The 23355-nt window shown below is 37.2% G+C and overlaps 2 protein-coding genes across 3 annotated transcripts in view; one reads left to right on the plus strand and one right to left on the minus strand.

Moving 5' to 3' along the window:
• The first annotated feature begins 1650 nt into the window (after nucleotides 1-1650).
• Nucleotides 1651-9998, plus strand: RNF141 (ring finger protein 141). Its single transcript, XM_009890942.1, has 5 exons — nucleotides 1651-1853; nucleotides 3365-3473; nucleotides 4477-4658; nucleotides 7846-7953; nucleotides 9693-9998. Exons 1-5 carry the CDS (start codon nucleotides 1669-1671, stop codon nucleotides 9841-9843), a joined length of 735 nt encoding a protein of 244 aa, XP_009889244.1. The 5' UTR covers nucleotides 1651-1668; the 3' UTR covers nucleotides 9844-9998.
• Nucleotides 9999-19226: 9228 nt separating this feature from the next.
• AMPD3 (adenosine monophosphate deaminase 3) overlaps nucleotides 19227-23355 on the minus strand; it is a 29176-nt gene continuing 25047 nt past the window's right edge. For both annotated transcript variants that reach the window (XM_009890945.1, XM_009890944.1), the window contains 4 exons: nucleotides 23250-23355; nucleotides 21570-21743; nucleotides 20330-20440; nucleotides 19227-19403 (listed from right to left, as the gene is read on the minus strand). The exon at nucleotides 23250-23355 ends at the window's right edge or, in 1 of these variants, runs on beyond it. In XM_009890945.1, coding sequence (XP_009889247.1) covers nucleotides 19227-19403; nucleotides 20330-20440; nucleotides 21570-21743; nucleotides 23250-23355 — 568 coding nt within the window. The remainder of the gene's footprint in view (nucleotides 19404-20329; nucleotides 20441-21569; nucleotides 21744-23249) is intronic.

The raw sequence follows: 23355 nt of genomic DNA on the forward strand, positions 1-23355 counted from the left end.
CTGCGCCGCCTCGGCTCGTTTCGGAAGGGCCGGGAAGGGAGAAAGGTCGTGGTGCACCCGACCCGTCTGTGACTGATCGCCAAGAACATACGAAAGGAAACATTTCTGCAGAGGTCGCTGCAGAGTGGTTTTTTTGTTTGTTGGGGTTTTGTTTTGTCCAAACTTCTCTGTGATGCGATCTTACCTGTCCCGTTCGGTAAGGTCACACCGTGAGGCCCCCGCGCCCTCAGGAAGGCTGCCATTTCACACACCGAAAATGGAAGACCTGGGATGAGCGGTGTTAGAAGGGTGAAGGGTTGTGCTGTGGAGAGTTTGTGCTTCAAGTGTATATTCTGGGCGTGTGCTCACCAAACACAAGGTTTAGATAGTGGGAGAGGAGGTGATTGGAGGGTAATTTGGAAGGAGAAAAGTGACTTGGGCAGGAACGCATCTGTCTAAGAATAGAAATTGGTCAAAAGTCACACATTAAATTGGAAGGTTACTCTCTTGTGTGAAATACCGGAATAGTTCATGTAATGCTCTGATATGAACTCGCTTTCTGTGTGCTGTTTTTCTTACACTGTGGCAAGATCTTGACAGCTGCAGACCATGTTCCTGGACAGTTTTATACCCAAATGCAGCTATACATATGTGCAGGATGAAGTTCTGTTTTTCTGTGATGTCTCTCATAAGGCGTTTGTAATGCACCTAGATTCAGATTATTACGTATTTAAGATAAGGTTGATATTCTGCAATTAGCTTGCCATCGCAGACCTCTATCTGTAGAAGTCTTAAAAGGGTGCAAGACTGCTGGTTTGCATTATATGTGACAAAGTCTGTTCAGATAGAAATAATTCACGTGCCTCTGCTATTTCAAGACATAGAGCAAAGAGGAATTTGGGGGGCATGGCAAATAAGCGGGATCAAAGAGAGGAGATAGATAAAGACTCAGAATCAGAAGGTATTGGCATAGGGCGGAATGAGAAGGCACAGAGCAGATCCTTAGGGTAGATACTTCCCTTTTGGGGAAAAAGATACTAGTGTGAGGGAAAAGTGAAGTAAGTTGAAGTTGGAGAGGTTTGAACAAGTCAGTTCTGTAACACATCCTAAAATTTAGTGTTTTGTGCAGATAGGGAGACTTCTAAATTAGTTTATACTGACGTGGATTTCTTGGCTTACCAGTTTAAGAATGGTGTGGGAGTTCTTTTGATCTGCCAGTGTCAGTCAGATGTAAGAAAGTTAATTCCTAATGTAATTTCTATGTATAGACGTACATTGATATGCTTATTTGGAGACATTCTGACTTTCACATGCACAGATATTTAGGAAAAACTAAGATTGTCATAAATTGCCTTTGTCATCTTAAGATTTTCTTTTCCGTTCCATTGGATGTATTTATATGTGTGTGTTGGAGCTGCTGAAAAATCTCCCTGGAAAATTATCTCTGTTTAATACAAGTATTGCCGTAAGCAAAATAATACATTTTTCATAAGTTGTTAATGCCACATTCCAGTCTCTTCTAAGTGTTCTGCTTTGTTTGTGATTTGACTGTTCAAGTTGTGTTATTGTAGAGTAATTAGACTGGTTAGTGGGCAGCTAAACTCTCACACTAAAAGAAAACGAGGGAGTAGCCATTCACAGACAACATGTAACTCTCTAAAATATTTTTAGCAGAGTCTCTACAAGTGAATGAGAACTTCTTTCTACGGAACTGAGGTGAAGAACTTCAGCATGGGTCAACAAATTTCAAACCACACACAAACTGTAATTAACAAGTTGCCAGAAAAAGTAGCAAAGCATGCCTCTTTGGTTCAAGAAAGTGGTTTCCTAACGTATGAAGAGTTTCTGGGAAGAGTAGCTGAACTTAATGATGTGTAAGCCTTGCTTTGTTTCCTTCTTTTTTTCATGTTTTACAGAGACCTTGTATGCAATATATTCTCCTGTGCTGGCTAAGCCAGAACTGGCCATCTGGTTTTGAAATGTTCCCATCAGTTCTTAAAATTTCTATAATGGTTGTAAATACACTCCAAACCCAAAGCCGTTTCTTCTCCTTAAATTCTCTTTTCTCCAATACTCTTCTTCCAGCGAGTGTTGCTTCTCTCTTAGACGTTCACAAGAGGTAGACATTTAGCAGTATCGTTTTGTTAGTGTTACCTGTCTCTCTTACTCTTACCCTTACCCCTTCCACAAGCCACCTACAGATGCAGTGCTGTTTCCTCTCTGCCCGTCACTTTTGATAGGAAGCAGCAATATGAGCCCTATAAAGACAGTACCGCAACACTAGGAAGGTAATACCTGAACTCTTTGTGATCCTCTCTCACACTTCTGTGGACATGCAGTACTGTTCCTCATTAAAGATGAGATGTGCCTTACTATCTGAATCCAGTGACCAAGATAATCCCAATCAAAAGGCTGCAAAACTAAGACTTCATAGCCTGTCTTTTGTTTGTTTGATACATTGACAGTTAAAGAAATGAACAAAAAAGCAGAGTTGTCATTTTTACCCAGTATTTGTGGTATAAAATGATATGAAGTGGAAATGTACCTGCTGAAAAGGGGCATTGTAGTGTGTGGCTTTTGGTAGTGTTTGATGTTTTACAATAATGTGAATTTGTATTCAATTTAGCAATTGTCTTGTACAGTGCCATACTTTTATGAATGACCTTCAAGAACAGATAGCTGTCTTCTGGGTAGACACATAAATAGATTTTGAAGAACATTACTCTGTGTTTTGCCTGAGAATCTAAGCATATCTCAGTATAATTAGCTCCAAAAGAGCATTGTTATTCAAGCTTTTTTTTTTATTATTTCTTTACAGTGTTTACTTCAACTTGTTTGTAACATAGCTTGTTCTGATTCTTATGGAATAGACTTTTGTGTCAGTGTTCCATTAAAAAAAAAATACAAAAAACCCAAAATCTCAGGGTCACCTGAAGCTTACACCTGACTGCTTCATTATTAATATATATAATAACAAAAATACACCTCATCTGCATGTGTTGGTACTGGCGTGCCTTTTTTTTTACATACATGGTAAGGAAATAACCTTTTTAGATTGGACCACAAGATTGTATGATTACTGTAACAAGCAGTGAAAGTATATATAAATTAAAATATCTAAAGGACACTTGCTTGCTGATGCTGGATCAAAAGACTTGCACATCATTTTCTGAAATTTACTGTGCAATTTAAAGTGAAATGAACTGTATATTTAATGACATGCTAAGTTCATTACTCTTTAGTTTCATGTCTCCAGGCAGTATTGAGAAACTCACTGTAAAGATAAAGAGCACGTAGGTGAACAATAAATAATACCGCAGTGGCTGAGGTTGCTGATATTTGCATGTCTAGCACATGATGTAAAACTGATGTTTCCTTATTTCAGTACTGCAAAATTGGCTTCTGGACAAGACAAACATCTGTTATTTGAAGTGCAGCCTGGTTCTGATTCTTCTGCCTTCTGGAAGGTGGTCGTTCGGATAATATGTACTAAAGTAAGATTGTTGAAAATTTTAATTTGGTGGGGGTTTTGTGTACAGATATTTGAGTACTGTCACTTTTACTGGTAAAATCCAACACCTGCTGCATATACTTTGAGTATATATTTTGATATAGATGATGTATTCAGGGATACTATGTGAGATAAATTGTCTAAATTCTAAGTTTCTGCAAAAAGCAGGTTAACAGAAAACATTTTCATAACTAAGTTTAAAGGAACAATATCTTCCAATGGAGCACTTACAGCCCATTAGTTATGAATTCAGATGATTTGTGAGGTCAAGTCATGGTAATCAAATAGTACAACAAACTGGGAACTATATAGTTTGATAGTAGTAGAAGTCAGTCAGCAATTCCAAGCATTATTAGTTGGGCTAGTGTAACTGTATATATTCTTATTTCTTAGAAAACCAATCTAAAAGTTAAATGTTTAACTTAGTAAGTTTGTCACGGTCTTCAAACTAAGTTTGCTCTTTCTGATGGGGAGATTTTTCCCCTCTGTATCCTATCAAGTAACATCCTTAAATGGTCATAAATCCACTGAGCAATCTTAACATGCAGTTTCAGTCAAGCCAGCTCTTAAACTTTGTTTGGAACTAACAGTTTGTAATTTTCTGTTCGCTCTTAGTTTTCATTAAGACAGGCATCATTGTAGGCTATTTTAAGTTCAAATATGAACTGACTGATTATTCCTTTCTTTGTTCTAAGTTTAGCCCATTTTTTTAGGCGTTGGGTTGGTACTCACAACTTAATCCATTTGAGTAGTGATGGTAGTTGTCTTGCCCTAAAAATATAGTCCTAACTGTGGTATTCCTCATGATGAAACAGCTGTGTTTGCAGGTCTTAACTCTTATTGAAGCAGACTGCAGTTTGCTTACATAGTGATGGACACTGGGGAAGGTGGCTACTGCCATGAGAATTGCAGTGCATTAAAAGAGTTTTGAGCAATGTCAAGTAAAAATCTGATACGTAATTGTAAACAATTCTTATATCTTAAAGATAAATAAAACAAGTGGCATCGTGGAAGCTTCCAGAATCTTGAACTTGTATCAGTTCATTCAACTTTATAAAGACATCACCAGTCAAGCAGCAGGAGTTCTTGCACAGAGTGGTACTTCTGAAGAAGCTGATGAGAGTTTGATGTCTGTGTCATCTTGTCAGGCCAGCTTGTGGATGGGAAGGTATTTTGATATACTCTAGCTTCTGACCACAGCTACAACGTACATATTTCGGAAGTTGTGTGTAAAACCTGAATTACAAGCACCTAATGATCAAAACTGCACGCTCTTGGCAGATGCAGACTTTGTATCATCACAAGCATGAATAGCATGCCTTCTCTTGTACCAAGAGAGCTATGGTGTGCTTGGGTGAAATTCTGTTGGTGTTTCCATACCTTTGCTTCAGAACAATCGTTTTAATGGTCAGTTATAATATAAACATGGTATATGTTGAATCTCCTGAATAAAGAAACAGGAGGAAATGGAATCAGCTGCTGCTACAAATCTAGGGGGTTTGACAGTGTTTGTTTAAACAAATCTTGTTATTGTTCCACTTAAACTTTCTCTTCCTCTTTTACGTTTTGGCATGTGAAGGTTCCCATCTGTTGCCGCTAGAAACTCATCAATTATAGAAATAATTTAACTTGTAAGACTGGAAAAATGTGAACATGTTGACATCCTGCTTTGTTAACTAGAGGAAAAACAAAAGACTGAGGTCAACACCTGCAATAACTTCTGTTCAAACTGAATGTAACAGCAAGAAGCTTGTCACCCTTTCCCTATGTGGAAATGTTGCTACCAGTAATTCCTTACTTTTAACTTTCTGAATTAGTTCAGAGTTCTAACTTGGTTTTAAGCGAGGTAGAGATAGGGTTTACAAGAAAAAGTAGTAAGTACTATAGTCCTCTGTATGAACCAGTGAAGAGCTGGTAGCCAGGTGTTCTATCAAAACAAGTTGCTGAGCTAGTTAACTGTGTTTAGAATGTCACAGGCCAGCTGTTAGAATGAGAAATGGGTCAGCTATGTTGTCATTCTACAGATAGAGCCCACTTTGTTTTAAGTCAGTGGATTGCATAATGTGTTCTTTTCATTTAATTTCCTATTTCTCTTGTTTGTGAACAAATAATCTTAAATTACTGGCTGTTGTGGGTTATTAAAATGCTAGAATTCAGTAGCAAATTGTGGACATGTTTAGGAAAGCGTAGTTTCCTGTTCTTTCTCAAAGATACATGGTTATGGTAGAACACACGTATATCTGGAAATGGCCTCTTACTTCAAACAAACAGATGAAACAAAACCCCAGATGCTTAGCAAAACAACTTCATATATTGCTAAAGTCAATGAGTAGGTTTCCTAGGTGAGTTTCAGTTTTCACACTTTGAGATGGGGGCGATGAGCATCCTTCGTGTTTGTAAACTTCACTGCTTGTGGTAGTATTAGTGACAAATAGCAACAAAAAAGTATACTTTTCTAATATGCTGGTAATATGCTCGAATTTAGTAAGCTTGTATCTTATCCAAGTTTTTCAAGTCATTAAGGAAAACACAGGCTGAAGCACCTTCAAGTACTTTACACTGAAGAAATCTTCTGTTTGTTTTTCTGTGATATCCTCCCATTTGCCTAAATTCTCCTCACCTTTAGACATTTCTCAGCTGAGCTGTCACTGTCCAAAAATAGCAAATATTATCTGTTTCATTCTTCTTCTTATCTTAACTTCTTCCACTGGAGTAACACCCATTGCTCCAGAACATCCACTTCCTTTTTGGAGCATTCCAAATTATCTGTGTTTTATGCTTTCTGATAATGAAGAGACAAGCATTTCCTTAGTTTGTCACTCTTGTATTTTACCATTTCTTCAGAAACTTAGTCCTATGGCTAAATCGTAGGTTCCAAAAACTTTATAAATATGGCATCCGTTTTAAATATAACTGCTTGTATATACAACAGCAAATCTCAAAAATTGAAGTGTTATCAAAGGTTAGTACTAGAGTTGCATGGGGAAGGGAAATTAAAGGGAGCAGGTCCAAAGAACATAGTGAGCTAATCAAAAGGTTTTTTTTGGAAACTGTTGCCCTCACTGTGTGCAAATCACCATCCGTAATTCTACAAAAAAAAAATCTCCTAGCATTCTAAAGTAATTTCTCAAAAAGCAAATTGAAAGGAAACCCCAAGGACCTACCGAAGAATAAAACAGGGTGCTAATTGCTGTTTATTGGCTGGCTAATCTGTACAGTTAAAAAAATTACTCTGTATTTGACCAGCTCCCAAGATACCTAAGCAAAAACAGTCTGGTCAACAGTCATTAAGGTGGGCTGTCTCCTGAGAAGTCATTCTTTCTAGAATGCTACCTCTGCCCTAAGTCACAGAAAGGGATTCCAAAGTCAGGACTTTTGGAAAACCTAAAAATTTCAGAACACTTAGTTGGCTGTCTTGGAAATGAGCCATGACTATAAAATAAGGGAACTTGACATGTCTAGTTAGAGCAGTGAAAGCTGAGGATTCTCCGCACCTTTTCACACTTGAAAAGTCTTGATAATGCAAATATTTGAGATACTACTGTTAGGAACTTTTGATACAGATACCTGTTATTTGGGGGAAAAATTGAATACACGTAAATGAAAATGTCTGTCCTGGGGTGTGATCTAATTTTCAATATTTTTTTTTTTTTTTTTACCTCAACAAGAACACCCAGAAGCTTAACTGGAAAAGCTGTGGTAACCCTCAATTTGAGGGAGAGTCTTAATTTGGAGGAACAATCAAGGATTGTATTGCAAGCTAAAACCAACCTTTTCAATCTAATGAGCAGTTTAGCTCTTGGCATTTTGATGGCATGTGAAATTAGTGAACATGCATTCTAGTAGCCATCCTCTCAACATGCATATTTTTATCTAGGATATAAGCCAGTACACAGAAGTTTGACAGAGTTCATTATGTAATAGTTCAGACTGACACTCTGTGAAAAGAAGGGAGATTCTTCTTCTGCCTTTATTGTAAAGTGTTTCCTGTTCTTTTTGCCCAGTCATGTGATATACAAGTTACAACTTCTTACACTTCCTTGTTGATATGAAAAAAGATTTGCATAACCCTTTGCAACACCAAAAGCACCACATGACACAAAAAATAAATGCGCATTCTAACTTAGTTTAGTTCACTTACTGCTGTTTGTTGGTGGCTTGAGGCTATGTCTGCTGACATTGTCTGATGTAATTAGTCCATTCACAAAATTACATGTTCCTTGCAGATAAGCACAGGTGTTTCTTTCTGTCCATCACTAATTAATATGAAAAATGTAGTAACTAGTGTGATTACAAGGGCATAAATATAAAACTTAGTAGTTATCTCGAAGAAAATACTGTCTTCTCTTCTGCAGGGTTAAACAGTTGACAGATGAAGAAGAATGTTGCATCTGCATGGATGGGCGTGCTGATTTAATCCTGCCATGTGCTCACAGTTTCTGCCAGAAATGCATTGATAAATGGTAATACATATTAAAGGATATTCATTATTTTATAGTATGTAGTGTTTATCTGGCATGTTTCAGTGTGGTCTGACAGATTTCTTGGTTCCCATATAATTTAATGTCTGAAGATATTTGCAACCTAATGGACATATGGTACATAACAAGCTTGAGTAAAATCAGACTGCAGCAGAAGGAAAGAAAGATTTCAGAATTTGTAAACATCCTAGGAAGAATTTAATTTTGGAAAACGAGGTGTGACAGTGCTTTTCAGCATTTGTTTTGTAATTTCTTATCTCTGTTCTTGTAAAATTAAAATATTCTTGCTCCAAAGCTAGAAAAGACAGGGTATATGCTGATGCTGGCATGCTATGCTTCACGAAATCTCACGAAAAGCTTCTTTTTAAGGAAATCAATAGTTTGTAAGACTATGCAAATCTGAAGACAAGTTGGACTGTCTTATCACTAAGAAAAATAACTTGGGAAATAACTAACAGAGGGATTTTTTTCCATATATTATGCTTTCACTTGAAATAAATAGCATACAATTTACTAATTTAAATATATCAGACTTTTCCAGGAAAAGATTTCTTCTCAGTAGCAACTCCTTCAAATTTATGTATAACGTATCTTACAGTATATGTGCAGCTTCATAGTAAACTGAACAGCTTTGCAGCTTCTGCATCTGTCTGATATACCATTTGGTAGAAAACTGAGAGAGAAAAATTGCTTTGTGGAGCAGCGTAGCTCTTCTCTGACCATGCAGAAAACCTACAAGGATTGGGCAGGCGTTCTGGCAGTCTAGCATTAGGTGGTACCGATATTCTCAATTAAAAGCTTTTTTTGATTAGTTAATGCAAATGGTTTTACACCCGAGTCATGTAATTTGTGCATAAGAATTTGTTTTGTGGCTTTTTCAAAGGCTTATCAAGGAAGTTACTCTTGTAACACCATATTCCCACAAGGAAAAAACACCTAGTAAAAATTGCTGGATCTCAGAGTATAACCATCCATCTCTCTTTTTGGAAATATCTTTTAACATCTGTCAGCAATACAGGGCTTAGTTTAGCAACTGATGGAGAGTGGGTTATATTCTGCTTTGGTTAATGAATCAGCTGAACTCTTAACTATGTTCCTGCTGTAGCATTCTTTTTTTGGTATTCAATTTTTAAGGTTCATCTCTTCTTAACCTAGACATAAAACAGAGGCTCCCAGCTCAGAAGCATAACTGTTTGGGACCCTTGAGTTAGTTGGTGGAGGGACCAGTTCTAAACTTCAGTGGGCTGAATGATGCTGGAAAGGGGTTCTTTTTTCTCTTTATATGGGAAGCTTATGGGGACTGGTTTCTGAAGTATCTCAGCTGAGTATCTGAAGATAGGAAGAATTAATTTAGACCATGGATTTCCATTTAAGCTTTCTGGACTAGAAAGCTAGGTGCATTCTCTTTAACCTGAGAAAACTTGATTATAAGGAACGTGTTGCCAAATTTATCACTCAAAGAATGGAGCTACATTCAGAATTGTTGGCAAGTCTTCCTCACAAAGAAAAAGTTTTTAAACAAACCAAAAAATATATAGGTGGTCTAATCCAGTTAACCTGATCATTCTTGAAGTTCTCACTGGGTTGTTTGTTGATTTCGATTGTTTGTTTGTTGGGTTTTTTTCTATTTGGGGGCTCTTTTGGCTTTTTTTTTTTTTTTTTTTTTTTGGCCAGGAAGAAACCGTCAATGAAAAATACTCATTTCTCTGGCTTCCTAACAGGAGTGATCGTCACAGAAGCTGTCCTGTCTGCCGTCGGCAAGTGACTGGGGCAAGTGATTCTTGGGTGGTCTCAGAGGCACCTACAGAAGATGATGTTGCTACTTATATACTTAACATGGTAGATGAAGTGGGCCAGCCTCACAGACCCTGACACTGGCCAACAAGCTGGTAACAGCAGAAGCACTTGAAGCTTTCATTTTAACAAACGTCTGTTTTTACCTCTTGTTGTCATTCATCCATGGTCTGTCTTTACTTCTCTTCTTGGCTGCTGTGAATCTACGCTGCCCTTATAAAACACCGTATGTGTGTGCGGTCTTAATTATTAATCTGTACTTTCAGTAAACTCTTGGATCATTAAGAAAGCTTATTTTAACAACAACTTTTGATACTAATTAACAGTTCGACTACTCAAAGCAATTTATAACAGCACAACTGCTAACTGCTGTTTGAACATCACAGTGCACTGCTACAGAAGATGAACTGTGTCAGATGGCTTGACCTCACAGTGCTTATCTTTAAAAGCAGTCCCTTTTCGTTTTATGACAAATGTGAATAAAGTTGATTTAGCACTAGGGATTATTTTTGGAATTTTACTGCTGAAACTTGAAGGTGTCCTACTGCCTGTTCTTCAGTAGCCAGTTATTGCTGCTTTTAGTGTTTACAGATACTGATTTCAATCTGATCTGTTAGGAGTTTTAGTATTAATTATTTTAAATCTGTTTTGGAGAGTGTAGGCAGCTCTGTAAATGTACTTGTGCACCTCCCTTTATTCTTCTAACAAGATTATCTCTTAGAATATTTTTTTAAAATATGATATTTAGAACAGTCTTATTAGCTTGGAAACATTAAACAGTTTCATACACAATCCTAAAAAAAAGTAAATCAGTTTCTTTGTAGTTTTTTAATCACGGACAGCCAAATTTTTTTTTAAACATTAGGCATATCTGAAGAGAATGACTTTATTTGAATTAGCAGTTAAGGTGTAGTTTAGTCTGATGCTGTGGATTTATCTGCTTCCCTTGAGTTTTTGAAGTGTTGAAATCAGAAGTATAAGTGTACGAAGAGTTATAAGGTGATAATCTAAGTCAGGGTGCTGTGCTTTATATCTACAAGTGCAATATGCTTTTATGTAGCAGAGAGAAACTTCTACTTCAATAATAATGTTGCTTGCAGTGAGATGTGCATGTGGCAACTTGGGAAAAGGAGTATCACAACTGGAGTGCAACAGTGTATTTTTGTGTCTAGCAGAGGGAAATCTTTGAAGAACTAAGTTTAGACAGTCTAAAGTAAATTGTTCGTATTCAGGAAACCCATCTTAAGCCTCTTTTGCATAAATAGTGTTATGGAAATCAACTGCTATTGTAGAGAATTAGTTAAGGCTTTTTTTAATATATATTAACAACTACTACTCTTAACTTGAGGCTCTTGACTGAGAAATACTCAAGTGCAGCATTCAAGGGAATATCAGCAAAAATCTTGCTTACTGTAAGGCTGCATTTTTAATTACCATACTTATTAAGATTCGATGATGCCATAAGGCTAAGGCCTTTTATCACAGGTTCTGAACTAAAAGACATGCACACATAGATATGCACATTTGGATTATTTTTCTTAATTGGCTACAAAATAGTATGACTATATCGGGGACCAGATCTTGGGAATTTCTCTTTTATACTTCCATTCGTTAAGGAATGTGCATAGCATATGGCACCCATTTGAGCTTGATTTATGGCACAGTTGTCAAATTTATCACAGACATTACGACAGATAAGCAACGTACTCTCCTGGTGTGTATCATCTAAAAAACAGTATGGCTTAGTGTGTAAATCTGTATTTAACTATTGAAAAATCCATTTATGAATGTATATAGCTTAGAACTAATTTTTTCCCTTTGTTAATCCTTTGATATCAATGAGATATTCTTCAGAAAATATATGGACTGTTTGGTTGCATAAAGGCAATTATTATTTGGGCTGAAAATTGTTACTGGTCAGGGATTTTCCATTAAAATATTTGCAAATATTTCTAATCACACACCAGTTTAGTTTCTGTTTGCTTTTTGAGATTGCATCATTCCGTGTTCAGAACTTTAAAATAACCTCTGAATTTTTTAAACTTTTTATATCACTGGAACAGAAAGAGCGTCTAAATTAAAGCTTCAAGCTAACTTTATTTTTCAAGTATTTCAAGAATTATACTTCTGAACTGAGATTTTATAAGTTGACTTTCTGCTGAGCACTTACATGAACTTCTTTAAATGTAATTTTGTAATGATGCAAACAGGTTGTTAATTGCAGCATAATGACACTTGCAATTAGAATATAAACTAAGGCAAAAAATATTTAAATAGTGAAAAAGTAAACTTTGTATTCTGTACAGCTTTTTTTTTTAATTAAGTTGCTGTAATTCACACTGCTGTGATGTAGGTACTGTAATGTGTGCCTTGTAAAATATATGTACTGTATGTTATATGGGATAATAGATACGTTAACACTAAAAAACTAGTAATATGGTACTGGTTGGTATTACCTAGTCTGAAGTGCTACCTTTAGCAAACAGTTTTGGAAAAGGAAAAGGAACCGTATTGGTAGGGACACAACAATGAGTTCCAGAAGCTAGACCTTGAAAATGTGAATTGCTACGAATAGCTGTTGGTGGGGGGCATTAGAACAAACTTAACTTTCTTGCATTAAGTGAAGATTTCTTACAGGTTTAATGTGAAATAGCAATTTAAACATTATAGATTGTATTAATAGCTAAGGACATTCCAGTATATTAAACTTTGTGTATGAATTGTGCAATAAAGTTGCTTTGGAAGAAACGTCAAAGTTCTTTTAAGCTTAAGGAATCTCTTGGCTTTAATACCACAAAAGTCTGAAACCTGAATTTTAATCTAAATATAATTCAATTGTACGGGTGGTGTGGTTCAAAGTATGCTATTATGAGCCTGATGTCTCTTAAGGTTTGAAGTGTGATATTAACAAGGTGGCTTAAATGCAGTCCTGCAAAAAAGGCTCGCTCTGATTCTTCTATATTTCTTTTGTTAAAACAAATAAATTGGAACATTCTGCAATGATGGGAAAAATTAAACAAACAACTCTACTTAAAAGGACAGTATTGAGGAGCAGGTTTCTTTGGGGAAAGAATTTTTTTTGTTGTTTTCCAGAGAACTGTGATTTACTTTTTCCCCAAGTTATTCCATCATGTTTCTGATAGTATTTTAAAGCTTAAGAATGCTAAGGTTTGGAGTATTCTCAGATTTTTCATGTTTTCTAATAAGAATTGAAATATATAATTAATGTAACTGTTTCCTCCGTCTAGTTACTTGGTTTATCTGCTTGGATCTTTTGAAGCCAAGTGAGAAATGAGAGAGGAATTCAGTAGCAGATCAGGAAATTAAAATTGGAAAACTTGCCAGTTGACAGACAGGACAGGAGGTAGGTGTACTTGAGGAATTCACAGATGTTTATATTTACTAAGTTTCAGGTTTAGACACCATATTAATGTAATGTGCGTGTTTCTTTTTTTTTTAGTGGGAATTGGTGTATTTAACTTGTATACCTTTCCTTTGAAGAGAATTCTGTGTATAATTATAAAGGTTTTCTAATCCATACTCATTCCAGTTCTGGAAACACAAGGCAGTCAGTGAGATCTCTGTGCTGTAGGTTTGAGCTGAACTGTTAAATGCCATCCCTGTGTAGCTGTGTGTGCCAGATATGTGGGAGCTGTATGTTTTACCTGTCTGGCCTTAATTCTTGACACCGCATATACATAATTCTTTAATTTTGTATCCACCAAATACACGTGCTCTGTAATGGAAGTAATATTGTGACTAATACCACAGTAATGAATTAGGTTTTTTGGTTTTCTGTTGTTAAACCATTCTTGAAGATAACTTACCATAAGGTTTTATCCTCACCTGTTTTAAGTGGGTGAATGGAATTCTGCTTTCTTGTGTGTCTCAAAAATCAGTAATTTCAAAACTGAATTTTCTTAGTTGTCATTTCTTCAGATGTTTGGTTCTAAGGCCTAGAATTTATCATACAGCAACATGCTCTAAAGACTGAACATTCTTTTCCTGTTGCTATGTGTAGCACGGAACAGTGTTCTTTTCCGGTAACTGAAGTGTACGCTCACCAGATAATGTGTTTTGCGGTGAACCAGCCACATCCCAATGAATGCTATGTCTGTGACGGATCTGACAACACGTTCTGCTTTTGTATATGAGCTGTCAAGATGTTAATTAGCAGATGATTGCTGACCTATTGCTTACCTCACTAACCTAACTATCAAGGTTAAAATATTAAACGCTAGGCATGGGTTTTATAGGCCTGAAATGAAAAAAAAAGTACCAGTTTTGTGAACTTGGATGGAACTTTGCCCACTGTTAGTTGGGTGGAATGAAGAATACTATCCAACAGGTAATAAAATGAGCGTTCTTCTCTGGTTCAAAGTGCTACTTGAAAATACAAGGTGTTTTTATGAATTAAGCTTAAATTTGTCAGAATCAGAAACCTGCCTTTCTGGAATTTGATTGTATGTGGAACAAAGTAGGGTTTTGATACAACAGTCTCTGCTTCTGTGCTAATGTGATTCCAACCCACTTTAATAGACCTTCCAAAAAATATTTTTTTGTGAGATGGTACCCATTAGCCATGGTGAATGAGCTACTGGTGTTGGTGTCTCACTATTATATATACTATATGCTGCTTAACATTTATATTTAGTGCTTTGAGAGGTATAGGGGGCAAATACATGTTTTTCAGGTACAGATTCACTGTACTCTTGTGCTTCATGAGTGCTGCTCATGTACAGAAATAAAAGGTTTGTGTACAGAAAGACACACACATTGTAATCTTCATCTAAAAATCTTCATTACGTTTCCTACTGAAGAAAGTAATTTGTGTTAAACTTTTTCCTCAAAAAGGAAATATATCTTGACTGTAGCAGAATGTCTATGTTGATATTAACTATTTATTTCAATTTGACAGTTGTTGGCTTCTTAGTTGTGTTCTTTTTGGCTGTTCTGTGTACTGCTTAAATTGTTTCAACTGTGTGTGTCAGAACTGCTTTCCTGTTCCCAAATTCAGGGGTTTTGACTCTCAGTTTAACATAAGGATGAGGCTCCAGGATCAGGAGGAGGTGCCGCGTGCCCTACCCTGATGCCCAGTTTGGGTGAGCAGGGAACCAGGGCACCAAGGGAGAGCGAGGGCAGCCCTGCAATACAGTTTCACTTCAGGACTCAGGTCTTCTGGCCTTAACAAACAAATTAGAACAGTTGGTTTTCATTAACACTGAATTGCTCTAAGGCAGCTAAGCTTTTAGCTCCTTCTCCTAAATCTTATTATATTCTCTGGCTCTGCTGGTTTGGTTTTTTTTTCCATTTTCATGCTATGGTAGTCCTTAATTTTGGTACAGGCTTCTGTACTGCTAACAGTTTAATTGCATAGGTTTTTAGTTCTATTTAAATGTGGAGATTTTGAGCAGCTACAATTGTATTGAAAGATACACACACGCAAAAACCCTAACAATATTCATTTATAATTTATTTATTAGTGTAATGTTTAATGCTTCCACAAGAGGCAAAAGATAAACATCATTTAACCCAGGCACAGAAAGAAAAAGCAGTTTTTACAGACATCCCTCCCTCTACCCACCTTTTTCAGACTAAGATTTTAACTAGGCAAACAGAACAGGAAGGTTTAGCCACAAGTAAAGAACAATGATATGAAAAGATAAGGTAGCTCTGGGGTGAGAAAAAATTGTATTATCTAGTGTCAAAGCAAATGCCTTAGGTTTGCTAAAGTAACATAACAGCATGGAAAAGCATCACTAGAAATTGTTCAGACAGATATGTTGTAAACATCACATAACCATAATTAACCATTTTAGGTGAAAGTGTAAAATGCTCAGATTTAAGGAAGTCTTGAATAATGCTTGAACCTCAGCACCAATGAAATGATGACAAAATAGGATATTCTCTGATTCTGAAGCAGCACCTGCCCCAGTCACCACCCACAATGATATTCTAGTCCCTTCCTCTTTGAGTAACACACAAGCTGTGGTGTAACCAGGTTTGATCTCAACAGTGGTGGGGGGGATCAGCAACTGCCTTGTCTTGCATTTGAGTGAGTGTGTACAACAGTAATTTGGATGTCAGTAACACTTCAACACTGGGTCTGCCCTTCATTACGTACATAGCCTAAGACTACAAGGTTATTTTGAACAGCCATACATTAGAACCAAAGTGCAACTTTAAAAAAAAAACAAAAGAAGCTGAAGTTTAAGAACTGAACTTGAGAATAACTTTTGCCTAATTAAAAGATGACCAAAACAGACGTAGGAGTGGAAGCTTGAAAGGACGTTGTTTTCCCTAAATTATAATACTTTTAGCTCAATATATCCCTAAAAGCAGCACACAAGGAAGCACAGAAAGCAGAACCTGTGGTCACAGCCACTTTTGTGTTATTGTTGTTATTGTCAAAATCCTGATTACTTCCATTAACTGAATATTCAAATCCAGGTGTGTTTGGTTTTTTTTTATTCTTTAATAAGAGCTACAGACTTATTAGAACCTGATGTGCTTGAGGTAAAGAAAGGTATGAAACATACATGAATTTGGTATAACATTACAAAACCTAAAAAATCTAAGTAGCAGCAAAAGCAGCACTAATAGCACTCTTCAGGTGAAACAACCCATGTAAAACAATGTTTATCAGATGACAATACTTCCAATTTAAATTCTTCAAACCAAGCATGTTGCTTAGTTAGCCTGGACACGGATGCTTTTCTCAGGTAAATAATATTGTGTTGATAACAACTTATTAGTAAGTTGTACTAATGAAAACAAGGCATCTGCATTTTATGCAGCTAAAATGCTGGACCCACCATTTTCAGACTTCATCCTAAGAAAATTACACTTGCCAATTCTGATAATGCATTATATGAGCCACTAAAGTTTCTAACAGTGAGGCCAGTAGGCATTGTTGGCTAAGAACTTTGGACAATTTTATTATCACACAGTTGAGTGGTGTAGCATGGTTTCACACAATTTTTAGCTGCGCAAGGAATACAAAATCTGGCACTAGTTGAACACTGCAGATGTTAGGCTAGGTCACTGGAGAGCTAGAGTCAAGTCTCCCACCACCTGTCTGTAACCATATTCCAGATGAAGAACATCAGCAATCACTGCAGCTCTCTGCATGACCCTGGCTAACTGTAAAGGAGACTGGATGGCCAGAACTCCTCCCATGCCTTGGTCTCCCTCTGAGCAGCCTTACTTCTAGGCTGCTGTAGCATTAATCTCTCTTATAGGGCTGCACATCTATAGGAGGTGATGGGGAACTCCTCCTTCCCTTACTTTGGTGCCATTTCCCTGCAATCACCATTCTGAACAGCAGGTGCATTAAAAAAGCTTCCTTGTAGGTATTGCTTTGAACTGCCACAGCCTGAGGAGAGAGTGTATGTCTTCAATGCATATATACATTTATGCCATTAATGAGTCGTTTGGTACTGGTGATGTCACCACTGCTACTTCTGGCAGCATTTACAAAGGAAAGTGAGACCTGATCAGCTCTTGAAAGGAAGGGTGTAGGTGCCTGAGCCCCAGGAGAATCATAGAATGGTTTAGGTTGGAAAGGACCTTGAAGATCATCGAGTTCCAACCTCCCTGCCATGGGCAGGGACACTTCCCACTAGACCAGGTTGCCCAAGGCCACATCCAGCCTGGCCTTGAACACCTCCAGGGATGGGGCCTCAACAATCTCTCTGGGCAACCTGTTCCAGTGCCTTACCACCCTTAAAGTGAAAAACTTCTTCCTAATGTTTAATCTAAACCTGCCCTCTTCCAGTTTACATCCATTCCCCCTCGTCCTGTCACTACATGCCCTAGTAAAAAGTCCTTCCTGTAGGCCCCCTTTAGGTACTGGAAGGCTGCAATAAGATCTCCCTGGAGCCTTCTCTTCTCCAGGCTGAACAGCCCCAGCTCTCTCAGCCTCTCCTTATAGGAGAGGTGCTCCAGCCCTCGAATCATCCTGGGCCTGGCCTAAGAAATACAAGTGGAACAAGACGTCTGATGTAGTAAAACATGCAGGGTTCTAGGTCTAGTGAGGCTTGATTGGCAAGTATTTGTTATTTGCTTTTTATGCATTAATTCTGAATTACTGTTCCAAGATGCCTAACCTCCCTCGGTATGATGTCAGATCTTCAACTGTAGGGTCACAATCCTAGCTTAGGGACTACAGGCCTTCAAATTAAGTAGTGTGACGTTGGACTTAAAGGCATCAACATCCTGTGCTGCCCCTTGCCTTAAGTTTTATTTGGTGTGAAACTACATGCAGGTTCTACGACACATAGATGCTATCATGTTACTACCTTTAATCCTTTCTGAATGAGTGGTACTGTCTTAAGGATGATCAAAAAGAAAAAAAAAAGTGATAAATATTCCAGTAGCTGTATTTTACTAGCCACTCCATCATAATAAATAAAAAGTTTAACGAAACATGATTTGAAATGACATATTTGAAGTGGGCTAGCTTCTGTATAAATAGACAGTTTGACTTCTCATTCAACTCTAATTGACTAAAATACAAACTAACACAAATGTGTAAAAATATGTCAGAAGTAGGACCAGAACTTAAGTCTGGAGTTTCTACCACTGATTCATAAGAACACTTCCTTTGTTCAAGTAAAAAATTTCTCTTTACATGCAACCAGAATTATCTGCATAAATTTCCAAGTAATTTGAACCGGCATAGCCACATATTCCCATTACAAAGCAATAAAAAAGTGTTCTCAACTTTCAAGGCAAAGTTTTCATGATATAATTAGACTCTAGTACAGTGTACAGTGGTGATGATTTTGACACAATGTTTTCTACTTACTAGATTAAAAAGCATTAATCTCCTGTTCTTCACAGACATCCTACATGACAACAGGAAGTAATTAATTAGTCATTAAGCAAGACTACAGGATTTTGTTTTTTCTTGTTTTCCAGTATAACTGCTGAAACATTAAGATAAAAACTGTGTCAGAACACGTTCCAGAATGAAAGGGTAGCCTCAAAATTATGCACCCCATACAAACAGCTAATGAATAAAGGGTTAAACTTACAAGTGCTAAATGCCATGACTGCTACTGAGAGGAGCAGGACAAAAACAGGTGCATGGCTACTGTCAGCATCTGCAGAATCCTAAGGTGCACATCACAGATGCGCTATGAATATTCTCTCTTGTTTTCCAAACTACAATATAGTGCATGGTTAAGACAGTATGAAACAAATATTACATGATTCCGAATTGGCGTTTAATATTTACAGCAATCTTACAAAGCCTAATAATTGTAGAAACTGAAATTTTTGCAATGAGAACAATGCAATAAAAGATAACAGCAAGCGCTGTTTACCTTCCATAGGTACTCTATTTTTCTGCGTACTGTTCAGTTATGCCTCGGTATCATCAAAGACAGACGATTCAATCTTAATTAGCATCTTATCCTGCTTAGGAGTGAAATGTTCTGGTTTCTTTGAGTTTGTAACTACTTTGACAGAGTAGTAATCTCTTCCGTTCTCATAGCATCAGACAGGAAACTAAGTTCATTGCACAGTGTTTCGTACCTGAAGGCCATCCGGATCTGTGCAACGTTTGTCTTTCGAATGTCATTTCCCTCAGGCCCTTCTTTACAGTAATTCACCCCTAAGAATTTCTGTTTTTCCTGTGAACGGGATTAAAAGTAAAAAGGAAGAAATCAGTTCAACTGCTTTGATTTATTGTATAACTGAGGATTTGTTAGTTGAATGACTCCAGTGCAAGTGAAAAGAGCTGCTTCAACCAGCTGGCCAGCTGAGTCTTAACCAGATTTGTAGATTTTAAGGCCAAAGTTTTTATTTATAATATATATACTCAGCAGTGCACTCAGTCTGGCTTGCTAAAACCCTTTGTGCTAGTGTTCCGTCTTCACTTCTGCATCTTTCATGTGAGAGGTCAAGAAGAGGCGTAGGTTTCTTTTGTTAGTTAAATGTTGCACAAGAGGAAAATTAGTAGTTGTCACTAGAGAATATTGGAAGGAACAATGAAATATACTCGTAAAGCCCCCTCGTATACCAGCTCCTTGAGAGGAATGTTTGAAAGTGACACTGAAGAGAGGATGCTCTAAAATAAATCCTAGAGAAAGCCATGGATGTATAGAATTTTAAAGCCAAAAGGGAATTTAATCTAATCTGACTGCATATCCAAACCAGAATATTTTCTTTAGTACTCCCTTCTAAGCAAAAACATGACTTGCTTATGACAGGCGGTTTGTTTTTACTCAATGCAAGACATGATGTATAAAATTACTGGCAAAGGGATATCACCCAAATAATTAAAAGTTTGGGACTGGAGGCAGAACTGAGTATAAACAGGCACCTGATCTCTCTACATGTTTTGGGAATGCCAAAACAAAGCTAATGAAGAAAAATGTAACATTAATACTTTTATTAATATAAGACTGCAGATAGTTTGTGAATATTTCTGGAAAAGAGGATAGGGATGTGCACAAATACATCACACAAGCACTTACTATTCAATTTTTAGACTATTGACTTCGCAGTTCCTACATGCCCTAATATTCACAAAAGAGATTTTTTCGGCCATAATTACCTTATCTGACAATCCACTCTGTAGTACGCTGTTTCTTGCTATTTCACACAAGTCACAGGTACTTAGTTTCCACACCTGGGCTGCAATAGCATATTCTTCCATGAGAGCTTCCTGTATCACCAAAATAAGTTTAATATTAAATTATATGTAAACAAGATGTAAATGGCGATGTGTACTCATTACTAATTAAGGCTCTTACACATGCTCTTTAGATAGCTGTGAAAAATTAGAGGTTTAAGACTTTAACATCAAAATTAGTAATGAACAGAATTGTTTATTTCAAATTTCCCAAGGGCAACTCTTAAATAATTAATAGGCATCGGGTATCCAGTTATCTTAGTCTAAGAAATTGCAGCCTGCAGTCCAGATCCTTAGAGGCATTTATTAGGCAATTTCAAACGAGATCCCAGGGTATATAAACACCTTGGAGGATCTAGTCCTAAATTTTTAATGAATACGTACATGGACAGATAGCAGGGCAATTTCTCACTTCTGACCTTCCGCACGTGGAGGTTGGGTCTGACTCTAGTGGGCTGTCACAGCTGAGGAGCTTCACACTACATGTAACTCGGCTGGTGCTGCATTACAGCCGTGCAAAAAGCCCCCACAAAAGCTCTGTCTTTTCTAGCAGAGACATGTCACAGGCCAGAAGCAAGCCTGGGTGAAGCACACCAGAGCTCGGCTTGTCTTCAGATCACAGACAATTGAGCAATGGACAGGCCCCTCTAGGGCACAGCATGACTCACGTCAGTGCCAACCACAAAACTGGGGCATGGAAAGCAGTGACCAGGCATTTCTGTCCTGCCAGGCCACCCAAGGGCAAGAATCAGTTTCAGTTCACTGAGCAAACCGCTCATACGTCATCTCAGAGATTCCACATTGTGTTTTTGTAATGTACTTCCCCAGATTAATTAGTAAGGAAACTGGACTTTCCTGGCACTCTAGAGGATTGTTTATGAAGGCTCAAACCTCCCTTCAGCCTCATCCTTCATTCTATACTTCAACAGCCAACACTGGAGAGGCAAGAGTACAAAAGAAACATAATTAGGAAATCAGACATTTCCCTCTGAAACCTAACAGTGAGTAGTAGACTGAGAATGAGGAAGAAGAATGAATGAAGTGACTGAAAGACATGAAACTGTATTATCCTAAGCAATGATATAAAATAGCTTTCAGGTCATTCTGCGCCTGTGTGGTACTGTTGCCAAATTTAAAGACAAGTGCTTTTTGCAATTCTTACCTTTGTATAATGAAACTGCATAGGATCATCTGTGGAGAGAGAGACATGAAGTCCCTTATGTAGAAATTCCCGGAGGGGATTTTTTGAGTACTCCAGGAATAGGCTGTTGTTACTAAGTGGAGACATAGCAATGGGTATTTGTGCAAGATAATACAGATACTGGAGGACAGGACTCTGCAAAACAAAACACAGTCGGCATTTAATGGTACTATGGGATAATGAAAAAACCAAGGATTTCCCTTGGATAAAATGGAAACAGCGTGACAGAGGGAGGACTAAGACCAAAAAAAAAGTTAGGTTGAGAGTAAACTCTGACTTCTTTAGAAAATATTTAGAAGTCTGAATTTTAAATGTTACTGATCTTTATAAAAATAATTTATATCCTTCCACTTGTACATCAGCTTCTTTTTAAAAATATGGTAACTAATACTACTGTAGATTAGTAAGTATATATGACTATTAAGGGCACTGCATTTGATACTAACTGCATACCTTCCACCAAAACCTGAAAGTCACAGATAACAGATGTGCAAGAACTGCTAAGCAATTTGTTATTTTCAAAACTGCAGTCCAGTAGGTAAATTTTAGGACCAGAAGAAGTTTTAATTTATTAGAAGTCATCTGTTGCTGTTGCACATAATATAAATAATTTGTGGTCACCCCATCTTTGTTACTATTTTTGGCTTAACCAACATGGCACTTGTTAGGTTCACATAATAATAATAATAATAATTATTATTATTATTATTGTTATTATTATATCATCATCTGCTATTCCAGGTTATCCCACCAGGCTAAGCAGGAGAGAGTGAAGAGAATACTTTGGTCACATACAGCCTTAGTACTACTCTGTGCCTAATTTTAGGAATTACTGGTTCTAAGCATAACACCAGACATGATTTTAGGCAAAACTTTTCTTTGTTCTTGGATATGTTGAAAAATACAGAGAGAATTTTCCAGTATTAACCAGAAAATCCAACTTATAAGAGAAGTCTTTCCAAAATATTTCAATAAACTCAGTTCAAGTCTGCCACCCACTGACCAATTATTTTAATTACAAAACGGTGGCCTGGGGATGAGTTGTACGACCGTTTTATTAACTGATACGACAGGAATGATAACATTTGTCCTGTCATAACAATCAAGTTGTATATAAAATATTGCTCTGTTACACAGATTTGTTAAATTTCTTGATCAGGTGATCCCAGTTACTGTAGACAGAAATGAACTTCTGAATGAACCTTGAAGTACAGGGATCCAGTCAGGGAAAAGACCTTTGTCCCTGTACAGCAGAAACTAGAGCTTTCCTTAAATTTTGGGACCCAAACCAGGGAGTAGTAACAAGTCTAAGCAATTTTTTCCATGTAATTTTAGCTCTGCTTGGAGTAACCAAAAACAGGTGCTGCCAAGTCCTTGGCATATCTGAACAGTTGATCTTCCCTATAAAGACATAGCTTTAAAATATTCACCTAGGGAAAGCTGTATTTTTGTAGCTTAAGTAAAAAATAGGAAGTTCAGCTGAGCTTATTTATTTCTGAACAAAGTGAAGAATTACTTGTGCCTTGCTACGAAAATCAATTTGGGGCTGCCCAGATAAAGTCAATTTGGTGACTGCTCTTTGAACCAGTGACTGATGTCTAAGCAGATAGTGATTAGTTTAGGTGAGCAACCAAGCGATACCTTCTTCAAGAGCAATCCGTGAGAGATGTTGTCTGCTGTCAGAAAGGCAGATACAAGGTGTGTGATAGACCCAGCTTCTCCACAGTGAGGTCGGAACAGAAAAGTA

This window comes from Charadrius vociferus, unplaced genomic scaffold (genome assembly GCF_000708025.1).
Source record: "Charadrius vociferus isolate BGI_N301 unplaced genomic scaffold, ASM70802v2 scaffold248, whole genome shotgun sequence".
Taxonomy (NCBI): Eukaryota; Metazoa; Chordata; class Aves; order Charadriiformes; family Charadriidae; genus Charadrius; species Charadrius vociferus.

Excerpts from the sequence above, each read along its gene's own strand:
- RNF141 (XM_009890942.1), top strand. The coding sequence starts at position 1,669 with ATGAGAACTTCTTTCTACGGAACTGAGGTGAAGAACTTCAGCATGGGT. Across the intron at positions 4,659-7,845 it reads GCCAGCTTGTGGATGGGAAG|GGTTAAACAGTTGACAGATG; the intron begins GTATTTTGATAT and ends TCTCTTCTGCAG. Across the intron at positions 7,954-9,692 it reads CAGAAATGCATTGATAAATG|GAGTGATCGTCACAGAAGCT; the intron begins GTAATACATATT and ends GCTTCCTAACAG.